This window comes from Galeopterus variegatus, unplaced genomic scaffold (assembly GCF_000696425.1).
Source record: "Galeopterus variegatus unplaced genomic scaffold, G_variegatus-3.0.2 Scaffold9146, whole genome shotgun sequence".
NCBI classification, from domain to species: Eukaryota; Metazoa; Chordata; class Mammalia; order Dermoptera; family Cynocephalidae; genus Galeopterus; species Galeopterus variegatus.
In genome coordinates, this window is record NW_007735257.1 from 4,613 (window position 1) to 17,074 (window position 12,462).

The 12,462-nt window shown below is 38.5% G+C and overlaps 1 protein-coding gene across 1 annotated transcript in view; it reads right to left on the reverse strand.

Moving 5' to 3' along the window:
* LOC103609076 (solute carrier family 12 member 1) overlaps window positions 1-12,462 on the reverse strand; it is a gene marked incomplete at its 3' end in the record, with an annotated part of 40,478 nt that overhangs the window by 1,355 nt on the left and 26,661 nt on the right. The window contains exons 9-14 of the mRNA XM_008593449.1: window positions 11,842-11,969; window positions 8,005-8,089; window positions 5,283-5,434; window positions 4,022-4,129; window positions 3,597-3,720; window positions 1,723-1,824 (exon numbers count right to left, since the gene is read on the reverse strand). Of these exons, the coding sequence (XP_008591671.1) occupies window positions 1,723-1,824; window positions 3,597-3,720; window positions 4,022-4,129; window positions 5,283-5,434; window positions 8,005-8,089; window positions 11,842-11,969 (699 nt within the window). The remainder of the gene's footprint in view (window positions 1-1,722; window positions 1,825-3,596; window positions 3,721-4,021; window positions 4,130-5,282; window positions 5,435-8,004; window positions 8,090-11,841; window positions 11,970-12,462) is intronic.

A 12,462-nucleotide genomic window follows, 5' to 3' on the forward strand; every position in this document is an offset into this window, starting at 1 on the left:
TACGATGCTGCAAAATTTAGAAAATGTTAAGTATCTGGAAAATGTGCCACTCCAGCCCCCTCCATACTTCCTGCATGCCACGGATTGTCTTCCCAAACTATCAAACTTTAAGCATCTAATATTTATGCCATCGGGAGTTGAAAGGAGGTAAAAGGGATAAAAAGAGTGGGGTCTACCAGGTGTGGGGGAGAAACTTCTTGGTGTTCCAAGAAAGAGAAGTTTAAGACAATGAGCCTTTTGCTCCCATGGAGAAGGCAGAGCAGTCAACAAGAGTCAATCTGCTTGACCTCTGGGGAACTCTTCCATTACCCTAAGAGGATAGTGCTTGCCTTCTCAGAAATAACAATCTATGGGGAAAGAGGGGAAAATTCTTCTAGCAATGGCTTCTTAAGCCCAGTGCATTAATATGTCATGCATTAATATGTCAAGCTGGGAGACAGAATGGTCAGGATGGGGAAGCTCTGATTTGGAGGACACATTTGGTCTATGAGTAAAGTACGTTTTAATTTTGGAGTTGACAAAGCACAACAGGACTTTGAAAGTCTTCAGGAGCAATTTCCTAAATGACCACAAGGTGGAAATAGCACTTCAAGAACATCACTGGAAATACCCTTATTTTTCTTTGGCTTCCTCTCTCTCTGTCTCTGTCTCTGTCTGTCTCTGTCTCTGTCTATCTGTATGTATGTGTGTAAGAGAGAGAGAGAGAGAGAGAGAGAGAGAGAGAGAGAGAGAGAGAGAGAGAGACATTTTCTGGGTTAGGGTGTCCATGTGTCTTCCACTATAAGCTTTTCCATTTTTCCTCTGTCTTTTTCTTTTTCCCTTTTTCCCTTTCTCCTTTTCACTCTTTCCTCTGCCTGCCTCTATTACTTCACCTTGTATATCAAAAATGGCCATAACATGGCATGGAGTCACACATTTCTACGTGTTTAAAAAAACACTGCAAAACAGAAACAAAAAGTCCTCTGTTATCTTCCCCTCCCATCTGCATTTTGTCTTATTGGCAGCAGGTTTTCCAAAGGAGTCTTGAGATCTTGGCAGGTCCTAAAAGAGTGGCAATTATCCCTGATAAAATTTCTCATGGTGAAGAACCTTCTGAAGGTTGATAATAACAAGTCTGTAATCTGGGGGGAAGGCAGAGGAAACTGCATCGGCCCATGGACGCTAAGAAGAGATAAGGGCTGGCTAGATAAGGGAAGTGTGAAATTTTGGTGTGAAATTTTGAACGACTTTAAACCATAGCCCGGGGTGTGTCCTGGTGCCACTGGCATCAGCATGGCGGGAACAACGTGAGTCTGCGCTCAGCAGGTAATTATGGGAACTACTCATCCTCCTCTTCTGCACCATGGGCAGGAAACAAATTGATAGTGAGGAAGCTTCAAATATATACATTAATTCCACTTCTGTGGTCACTTGCACCCTGGAAATAAATAGTGGTGTTTTTCTACTGCTGAAATAAATGTGGTTTCTCTTGCAATGAATAATTTATTGCCACAGGAGAAAATTGACTTTACGGTTGGTCAAAAAGGCCATTGCTCAAATGATTCTTTTTCTATTTCAGAAGTCGTCCCCCCAACTCACCAACATAAAGTGGATTATGTTGCCTACTAGGACATAAGGAAACCTATAAACACAGACTGAACACTTTTCACTGACCTGTTACACTTTGTTGAGACAAACTAACTGTTTGCTTAGGCTTATTTTTGTTTTGAAAAGTCAACATACCTGGAGATTTGGCATAAGAGGCATGGAAGCAGGAGAAATTAATAAGCGCGTATGAGGCCAGGAAAAAGTTGGAGATGATTGGCGCGATAGTGTTCAGTTCCGCTGAAAAAAAAGCAGAGTTGAACACGTACGTATGAGTGATGAGACCAGGGGCTGAGCAGCTGTTAGAGCCTGGAAGCTTGACTTTATTCGGAAATTGAAAACATAGCTAGCATCTGTCAAAGCTCAAGAAGTTGGTGATTTTTCTTTGATGCTATAGATATACTCTTAGCTAGGGTTTCCATAAACTAACAGGCAAGAAAACTTACCAATCAGAAAATAGACAATCAAGATCCCTACCTACAAAAACTTAAGTGAGAGTGGGTAGAGGTTTGGGGGACGGGGCATATGGTAAACTCCCCTGTTCTGGATACACCCAATCCTATGTTCTTTGCCTGCTATGTATACAATCAAAAGGCTGTGCAGGGTGACAGATTGGTTAAATACCAGTGTCCCAGAAACTCGCAACTGGAAATCTCTCTACCCGTATCCAATACGCTCTCTCTGACTTTCAGGACACTTGTTAGTCATTTATTCCACATCTCTAGAGAGTTCTATCTCTCAAGACTTACCAGAAGCATGTTTACCTCAGTGACTAGATAACCAGTATGTTTAATCCCAGCTGGACTGTATACTGTGTGATATAAGAAAAAATATAGAGACATCCTCCCTCATCTGAAGGTCAGACATCTATCAGCTTCAACAATGGAAATGCAGGTGGCAGTCGTGTATGATTCTAGAACATGGATATCAAGAAGGAAGCAGGCAAAAACAGCTGCCATAAAGCTTGAGCGTGGAGCTAATCCACATTGTTCTGAAAGAGTGGCTTTTAAAGGAGATTAATTTATACAAAAAAACTTAAACTTTGGCTGCTTGATTACTTAAATGCAGTGTAGGGCAATAATTTGAGATGTTAAAAGCTAAATGATATAACTGAAACATCTCTATATGTAATCGCTCTTTATTTAATTTTTAATAAATCTAATAAATGTAGAGAGTTATGTATTCCCCTCTTCAATCTTACAGATATCTTACAAGGATTTGCGAATTGCAGTCACTTCCTGAGTTTAATATGTAATGACAAGGAGCCATCATTGGCACCACAGTCTTGGGTAAGGCTCTGCCCGCCCGGGCCCAGTTCCCATCCTTTGCCTCTTGTGTCTTTTCCTCTGATATATTTGCCAGCAGCAGTGGGTCCTCAGGAGGAGTGAGGGTTGTGTGAGCTGAAGCTGGTGAATGTGTGCCTCCAAGATTATGAAGAAGTTTCTATATTGCTTGTGGAGAGGAAGCCGAGATTATGGTCTAGGAAAGTGGTTCTCAAATCCTAGTGGTCTATGAATCTCTTGAGTAACTTGTAAAATGCAAATTCTGTATCCTCAGAAGATTCTGACTCAGTAAGTCTGGAGTTTGGCCTGAAAAATCTGCACTTTCACAAATACCCCACATGATTCTGATATAGATGGCTAATGGACCACATTTTGAGAAACATTAACACAGACAATTCAATTCTCCTAGCTGTCAGGCCAGTAGATATGGCAGCTGGGAAAGACTCTGGAATCAGATAGCATTAGGCAGGGTGGAGAAAGGATTCTGTTGCATTAGGTTGGATGAGTTTCCAACACTCAGATTCAAAGAATGGATTCAAGTCCAAAGTTTACCTTAAGTTCCTCAGGGGTCCTCTACACACAAGGATTTCTCATTTCCTATTAGACAGACTCCAGTATTCCCAAAAGGGATCTTAAACATAAAATGGGTAATTTCTCAAACTAAAAGGAAACCCTATGAGTAATCAGAAGAATTCTTTGGCTTTCAGTAGAAACAAGAAAAGTACAAACCAATGAGAATAAACGCCATGGCTATAACAAAAGTGAGAAGATATCCTCTCAGGGGTTCATTGTTTTTCCCATATCCCTTTGCAAAGAACTGCAGAGCTTTGTAGATATTGTCCTTGCACAGAGCCTAATGGAAAAGAAGAGGAGAAATTTGTCATTTATATCTATGCACGGTCCTTTTCCCTAGGTGATTCAAACAAGAAGATTTGGGGAGAGATTAAGCGATACACAATATGAGGCACAAGTTAACACTGCAGTTTATCATTCTTTATATTATTTGAATCGATCTTGACTATGTGGCAGACATAGCACTTGAGCCAGATGCAAACATTAACTGTTTCAGAAAATGATGGAAAATGATTGCCAGTGAGAATGAATATTTCAGCTTGATCCACATTCAGTGGAAACAGCTCTTGTGCCTGTATTACCTGGAACACTTTGGGTGCGCTGACGAGGGAGGCCAGTGCGGAGGAGAGTGTTGCAGAAAAGATCCCAGCAGTGATGAGGGGGCCAAACCCTGACACCATGCTCATGACCTTGAAAAGAAAGGCTCAAGTAAGGAGACTCATCCAAAAGACAGTAAAAAAAAAAAAAAATTTTTTTTTTAAATAGCCAAATTTTTATGCAATGATTCTCTTTCCACTTTCTGTGATTTGTAATCTCTTTTATAAGGTAATTGCTTCTAACCAGATTTTTTACCACCTGCTTCATTCTCAAGTTCTTAATATTTACTTTATCAAAATGGAAATGGCCTTTTTAAAATTTATAAAATAATAAATTCTCACCACAATACACCTAGAAGATACTGGAAAGAATAAAAAAGAAAACGGTTTCAAAGATTTTGACAACATTTCCCCCTCTGTTCTTTGTGGTCATATGGTTCTTTGATGATGGGAAATTCTATCCAGCAGAAAGTGATATTCTAATGAGGTTTGAGGAGGGCCTCAGCTGTTTACCAGTCTTTGAAAAGGCATTAGCTTTTCTTCTTCTTGCGCACAGAGGCTTTTCAAACCTTTGCTTTTTGTCTACTCATTAAACATAATTTTTTATCCCAGACATGATGAGATTCTATCAATTTAAGTCATATTTTGGAATAATAACTTCAGTTGAGTTAATTTCTTTTTGTTGCTTGTTAAAATAGATGAATGAAGCCTTCACGACAAATTTACTTCTCCCTCTGCTCACCAATCATGCAAACAAATTAATATGTTTCAAGTCCTACAGTTTTCCCAACTTCCCTTGTTCCTACCCCCTCATTTACCTCCCTCCTCTGCCAATCGCAATTTCTTTCTTGGCCTCGTCTCCCAGACACTCCAGGGCCACCTCAGAGGCTTTTCCTAAGCTGAAGTCCAAGCATGACATGCATTCCCAGTGCTAACGACCTCTCCCTTCCACCATGAAATCATGTATAATTGATTGGAAGACACATAGTACTAGGTGGCGATCTCTCCTGGAGACACAATTCTCACAGCACCTATTGTCTCCCTACTGTAGTAAATGTAACCACAGGATTTGCTACCACACAATGGCAGGAGGATTCCTTTTTGTACCACATGGATTATTCCTTACTGATTCAAATCAATCAACAATCACTCAGTTGCAGATTCAGAAGTCTTACTATAGATGATGTTCTAAAAATGAAAACAACAGCAATAAACATTGTTATTATTATTATTTTGCAGTTCAAACCTGGAAATTGTTCATCAGCCCATACTGACATGGCTCACGTCGGCATCTTGAGAAGTCGTAGCCCAGCCCACAGGCTGCTGAACCATTGCAGTTTATCCCAGAAATGATGGTGTCATTCATGCTCCCAGTGGCATCTCGGACCACACAGGCCCCTGCAGAAACAACCGTGGCCTGTCATTTCTTTATAAGGGCTCTGGTCCTTTAGGGTTTCTTCTGAAAACGTACTTCGTTTACTTTGAGTTCGATCAGGTCCATTTTTCAGCTGTTCATTGTCAGTGCTCCTTGAGACATGGTAACTGGAGGCTCCCATCATCTGAGCCCTAGGAGTGCCCCTGTCTGTAATAGTCTGCCATTTTAACTGCCTTAGGTGGTTTAGGTCTTAGCTCTCACTGGCCTCTGTAAGAGACTTAGAGGTGGAGACTGTCTTATTTTCTGATCTCTTAAAATGCTCGTGGCAGGGCTTTGCACACGGCACACCCTTAATTCATACTTCTGGCTTAGTGCTACTGATTGGGTGTTTTTCAAGTAAAAGGATTATTTCCTCATCTGCAAGAGAACCATTTAAAGAATGATGGCATATATAGAATTCTAGTAACTAAGAGAATGAAGTCTTTGTTATCAACTAAAGATATTCCTAGAGAAATTTTAAAAATAGAATTATATATTATAGTTTTACTTCATATACATTTTAATGAGTTAAAAATAAAAGAAATGTTTTAGGATAGAATTTTAAGATTTTCTAGGTAATATTAATCGTCAAATACTATTTTATCAAATATTTATTTCAGTTTATTCCATATTTTCATATACTGAACATTTCTTATATTTTCTATTACAAACATTCCATGATGAACATCTTTGTGCATATAATTTTTTTTTCTGTATTTCAAAATATTTCTCTAGGATAGATTCTCAAAAATGGAATTATGAATGTTTTAAAGATTCCTGATATAATCTTAGTTACTGATTTTCCTTATGAGTTTTCCTACATGTAATCTCTGCCATTATGCATTTGATAGGATTATTGAAATATATGAATATATATGTGAAATATATATAAACTTTTTTGAACTACACAAAGGATTTACTTTACATAGTAAATGTCAACCAATAAAACTGTTCACTTTGCTTTTCGACCTCCACCCAGGTTGGGTTCTCATTTCTAAGACAGATCCCAGTGACAGGAACTTATGGGAACCCTCTATCTTATCTGTGGAATACACATTCTTTGAATCTGGGAAAGACCTAAAAATCAGAATCTTCAAGTTGAAAGAGCCATTTAAAATAAACAGTGCAGGAATCCTTTTTACCATAGTCTCAAGAGGCAGCCTGCCAGCCTCTGCTTAAACACTTGAAATTATGAATGTTGATTACCAAGCAAAACTATCCATTCCAGATTTTACCTCTTTGCATTGTTCATTTTTGTCGAACCAACTGTTCTGACTCATGTATTTTAACTTCTGCATTAAAGATCTCTTTAAATTACCATGAAGCCAGGCCATAAGCCATTATTTGCAATAATTGTAGGCCATTGACCCCATGACTGTCCTCATACCATGGGGTAAATATAGAAATGCAGATTTTTCTACCCATCTGGAGGCAAAAACTAGAAGAATCTTTGAAATCAGTTCTGTAACATTACTCATTCCCTCATTTTTACTGTGTGTAAAAAAGAAAACCATTGGGAAATTTAACTTCAGGTGGTTACAATGTCATTTAAAAACACGTCAATTTCCTAAAGCATTGGAACATAATCTCTTTGCATGTAGCTAAACTTGGAAATGCCACAGCAATGCATTTAACAACCTTATCCAATTTCCTCAAATAAGAGGCAAAATGTAAGTTAATTTTTTTTTCTTTTTTCCCTCCAGAAATCAGCTCAAGATATATGCACTTTCTCAATTTCCCTTATGTAAGCACAGGATGACTGTGATGTACCCTTTGGTAACTGCTTGTCAGGCTTCGATAGTAGTCCAGCCTGGAGCCGTACTTCGTATTGAGCATAGAAAAGAGTTTTCCCTTCTGAATGTTGGGAAGTCACATTTTTTCCCTCCTACTATGGCATAAGCACGAGGTGGCCCCCAACCAGGGAGGAGGTGTGGCTTCAGGTGACAGGTGGAACCCAAGTCAACCTCAGGAACAGCAGGTGAATACATATTTTCTGCTCACTGAGCAATGGGGGGCCTGACCACACGCACTGCCAGCAGCTAGGTCTTGTTCTTATTTCCTGCCAATTGGTGACAGTGACAATTCCATAATAGGGATAACAGTGCAGGAATGAGACACAGTCATAAAATCCACACCTTTCTTACTTTCCTAAGGCTATTTTTTGTTTTTTTTTTTTTTTTGCTTCTACATTCTGTCCCTTACCTGCTTCCTAGAGCAAGGGAAGTGTGTGATAAAAGTGGTGGCTTCCTTAGCAGTGGGATTACCACCTAGTGTAGCAAAATGGGACCCTCTGTGTTCAGATAGAATGACAATCTGATCAGCTCTACTCCAGCCCTGACCCAGAGAAGACTTCATTACAGCTTAATTGCATTTAAACCCCTAAATCATCCAAACCATTAACATTAAGTTACCAAAAAGGGAATTAAAATGGCTGCCTTTAAAAAAAACAAACAAAAAACTTTCTGCTTATGTTTTCTTGAAAGCCCACTAAACACAAAGAACAACTGGACTCCGTGTAAATCTGACGTTCTACCAGCAGAGACGGACCACTTACCTACACAAATGGCAACTGCTATGTAGGCTACAGTGGTGATGAAAATAGCCAGCATGGTTCCTCTGGGGATGGCATCTTGGGGATCCTTTAAAAAATAATGTGGAGATGGGAGAATACAGAACAGAATAAGAAACATAGATCCCTTGGAGTTATTTCTGTATTTTCAAGTGTATAGGCTACCATTTCTGAGGCACGTTCTGAAGAAAAGATCAAGCAAATGCAAAGTGGTGAGCTCGAGTTCTGTTTGGACAAAGGATGTTTAGAATGAATAAAGAAATCTGTACAACTTTGCACTGAACAGAGATATCTCTAACTGTCCAAGAGGGAGTTTTACAGGAAAGTACACTAGATAGTTCACTTACCAAGGCTTTCTCTTTTTATCCTGTGAATTTTACGTAGATGTATCAGACCTTGAAGTGTTAAGGAAAATACAGAAACATACCTGGCACATTGATGGTAACTGTGTGCATTTGTTTTATACTGAGCTAAAGCTTGCCTTTAAAAAAAATTACTTTTGACTGAGCAAAAAGAATGATCTGCTCATTTCTCCAATCCCTCAAATCCCCCATTTGGAATCTAGTTCAGGAATGACTGCAATTTCCATAAGCATAAGGAAAGAGGCAAATTCAAGCTTATACTAGAAAATGGGCTTTTCTGTTGCTTATAAATGTATACATATTCAGTGAGTTGAGTTTACATCATATTTAATTTACCATTTTATATCCTATTTTGGGGGCTAAATCATATCAAGTCAATTTCTAAGGAGCATATTGGATTATATTCAATTCAATTTAACAGGGATTATTAAGTAGAGATTTTAATATATTTATTGCTTATACAGGACAGTGCCCGGCTTATAGTAGGAGTCAATAAATATTGAATTGAAGGAAGCACAATATCAGTTGGCATTAGTCCCCCCACCAGAGGATATGAGACTCATCAATACAAATAAGCAATCAATACAGTCAAACAAAGTTTGAGCTTTTTTAAAAAAAACTTAAATATGCCGATCCAATCCATCAAAAAGGTTGCTTAAAGTGAATGTAGACTCCACTTGACAGCTGGAAGTCATAACTGGATCAAGCAAACCTGCCCCCACGTGGGAGTAAGCCAGCCCTATGGAGCCACTCTGTGATCATTAATTCCTGCCCCACTCTTCTAGGAATATCTGCACACAGGGCTTGTTCTGGTTCATACATACCCAGTCTCTTCCTTCCAAACTATTGTCACCAAACGTCACTGTGGCAGGTGTGTGCAATGGAGTAGCACACAGAAGAAAGAAAGAGATCATGGCTGAAATGGGTACCATTCAGTCCCCCCATTCGTGTTATGTTTCAAAATTTATTTTATTGACTAAGAATTTCTTGGTATCTGAGTGAAATGTGAAGAAGTAACTTGAGTGGGAAGAAAGGAAATATATAAGGAGAAGAGGTGTGAAGATGGAAGGCAGTCTTGTACCTAAAACACATAAACTTAGTTTTTGTTTACAACTATCTGGTACAAGCTCTAAATTACTTAATAGAAGTTACATGAGTTCTAAATTGACCCTCAGACAGTAACACATAAATTGGGATGCCAATATGTTAAAGCATGATCACGTATTCATATTGTCTGGTCTGACTGCATTTCTCCTAGACAGAGTTTGGAACTTTGACAGATTCTTAGTTTTCATTCTAAATTTTAGTTTCTATCCCCCACTAGCAACCCAGAGTTTAACCTTCTTCCATCTTTCTTCATTAAGCACTGTAGTTTTTCATTAAGACAGAATAAAAACAATCTATTAGATTTCTGCATTTGGGGTGTGTCAATCACATCCTAATTTTGCATCTCTGAAATCATATCTTAACTCTCTTGATTAGACTTAGGTATTTCTCAAATTTCTCCCAGGTACATATTTATAGACCATCTATTAGCATGTAATTAACAGAAAACAATCTATTAGATTTCTGCATTTGGGGTGTGTCAATCACATCCTAATTTTGCATCTCTGAAATCATATCTTAACTCTCTTGATTAGACTTAAGTATTTCTCAAATTTCTCCCAGGTACATATTTATAGACCATCTATTAGCATGTAATTAACAGATAAAGGTTCAGGATGGGATCTTTATAGCATGGCCTTGTGCCAACTCTTGACTGTCACTGGAAGCCTGAAGTGCCATCTGGAGAAGGCTTCTGAGGCTGTGGGCAGAGGTCAGCTTCTTGCATATCCCTATACATAGTGCATAAACAGTAAATGTTTGCTAAATTGAACTGAATCCATTATGTTTTATTTCTAGTTTCACTGTCATAGAGAAATAATATCTGTAAGTACTGAAGTTTCCTTGCCGTTTCCCGACATCTGTGCTATGTCAGTATTTAACATGCTTGACCTCTCAGGCTTTTTTCTACTTCTCAAAGCATTCTCGTCTCTTGCTTGTCATGGCCCCACGGTCTCGTGGTTTCCCCTACCTCTTAGACAGCTCTTTCTGTCTCATTTTTCTTCATGGACTTTCTACCATTAATACTCTGTGTTTCGCTGAGTGCCACCTTGGGCCTCTTTCCTCCTCCTCTTGCACATACCTGGGTGAGCTGGATCATGCCATTGCTTCCAGTCCTGTCCTAGTTCCTCTTCAGAGCTTCAGACCCATACTTCTAGCTACCCACTAGACATCTCCGCTCTGATGTCCTGCCACTTCAACCCCGATGGCCAAATTTGAGCTTCCTTTTCCTCATCTGCTATGCCATGGAATCAATTCAGTAGGTTACAATGAGCATTAAAAGAATACAATAGAATAGAAATCATGTGAAAATATCAGAAGGCATTGCTTGTAATAAAGAGCCACTTGGGAAAAATTTTGTAAGTGTACACTAGATTGTGATGTATGATCATAGTAAAAAACACTCTTTCCATGTCCTCTCCAAACTCTAACAAAAACTGACCCCTTTTATCCTTTTTTCCTATGTAACCTTAATTTAGGCCCATGTCATCTCTTGTCCAGACTACTGTGATAGTCTCTAGCTGATCTTTCTGCCTCCATTCTCTTTGTCACCCCTACTCTCCCACCTTCTGGTCCGTCCTTCACAAGCTGTTAGTGGGCTGCCTCTAGAACACAGATCTAATCACATTACTCCCTTGTCTAACTTCCTTAAGTGTCTTTAGCTACTTTGGAGAAAATATCCATTTTAAACTCCATTGTTTGTAGTTTTAAAAGACCTCTGAGTTCTATTTAAAAGTATATAATAGTGTATATGCTAGAAGTTAAGCTTAATTTTAAAATCTAAAAGTTTTTTTTTAAAAAATAGAAATAATGCAACATTTTACAATAATGCTATGAACATACGTGTCCTGAAAATCATGGCAGTCCATCCTCTGTACTTTTTTTATATGTAATTCAAAAGAGATTTCTCAGTACAGACTAATAAATAAATAAAACTCTTTACTCACATAACATGCCTAAATCAAATTATCACTTGTTTTGGGAGAAGGGAATTTTAAGTCTTGCCTTTTTGGACAGGGATAATATCTTCTAGTTCTTTGCTTACTCCTAGAGGGAACACATACAAGATTAGATTTTTGGAATGTTGACAACACCAAAGTCAATGGTTTGGATACCTATATCCACCAGCCACAAAAAAGAAAGAAAAAGAAAAAGACTTTTGGAAGAATGATCTGGAATAATAATCCAAATTAGGCATTAAAAGAGAGAACTTCTAAATAACCAGGGAATCTTGCAGAAATCTTGTAGTTTTGAATCTGTCGAAAAATAAGGTCACATGCAATCTCTATAGTTCTTTGTGCTCCCCACCAACTGCACCACCACCTCTGAGGATTACAAGGCAAAGAAAACAACATACCTCCAAATCTCCCGAGATATTGGCACCAGCAAGAATTCCAGTAGCTGCTGGGAAAAAAATGGCAAACACAGAGAAGAAGCCTTCACCCTTTGTGAAGCTCGGTCCGAAGTTTTCTGCAAATATTGATGCTGCAGTAGAATTAACCAAAAAAAAAAAAATCATTTTGACTTTTTTCCACAGAGTAGAAGATAAAGTTACCTTTTGCATCTATAACCCTAAATGCGAATACATCCTTATATCCTAAATGGAATAAACTTGAAGATTTTGGTGTACTCCTAATGAAACTTACGTTAATATTTGCCAAGAGCAAAAATATGTATCATAGGGTTTTAAGTCTCTAGGACATAGCTCTGAAAAATTAATAATTTTTGTGCCAACAGAGACTCAGGCTGCCTGACTTCTTTTAATCTAGAAGGGATTGAAAGAGGAGATGAGGAATTCTCTGAAGACCATACTGGCTTAGTCACAGATCTGCTACAAACACACACACACACACACAACCCATACACATAAAACAACATTTTCGCATGCATAAATACCTTAAGCAATCAATATATTGTTTTTCTATGCTGTGTTTTTAATTGTAGAAGGAACTAGTGGGCGAGGCACTGTACAATTTTG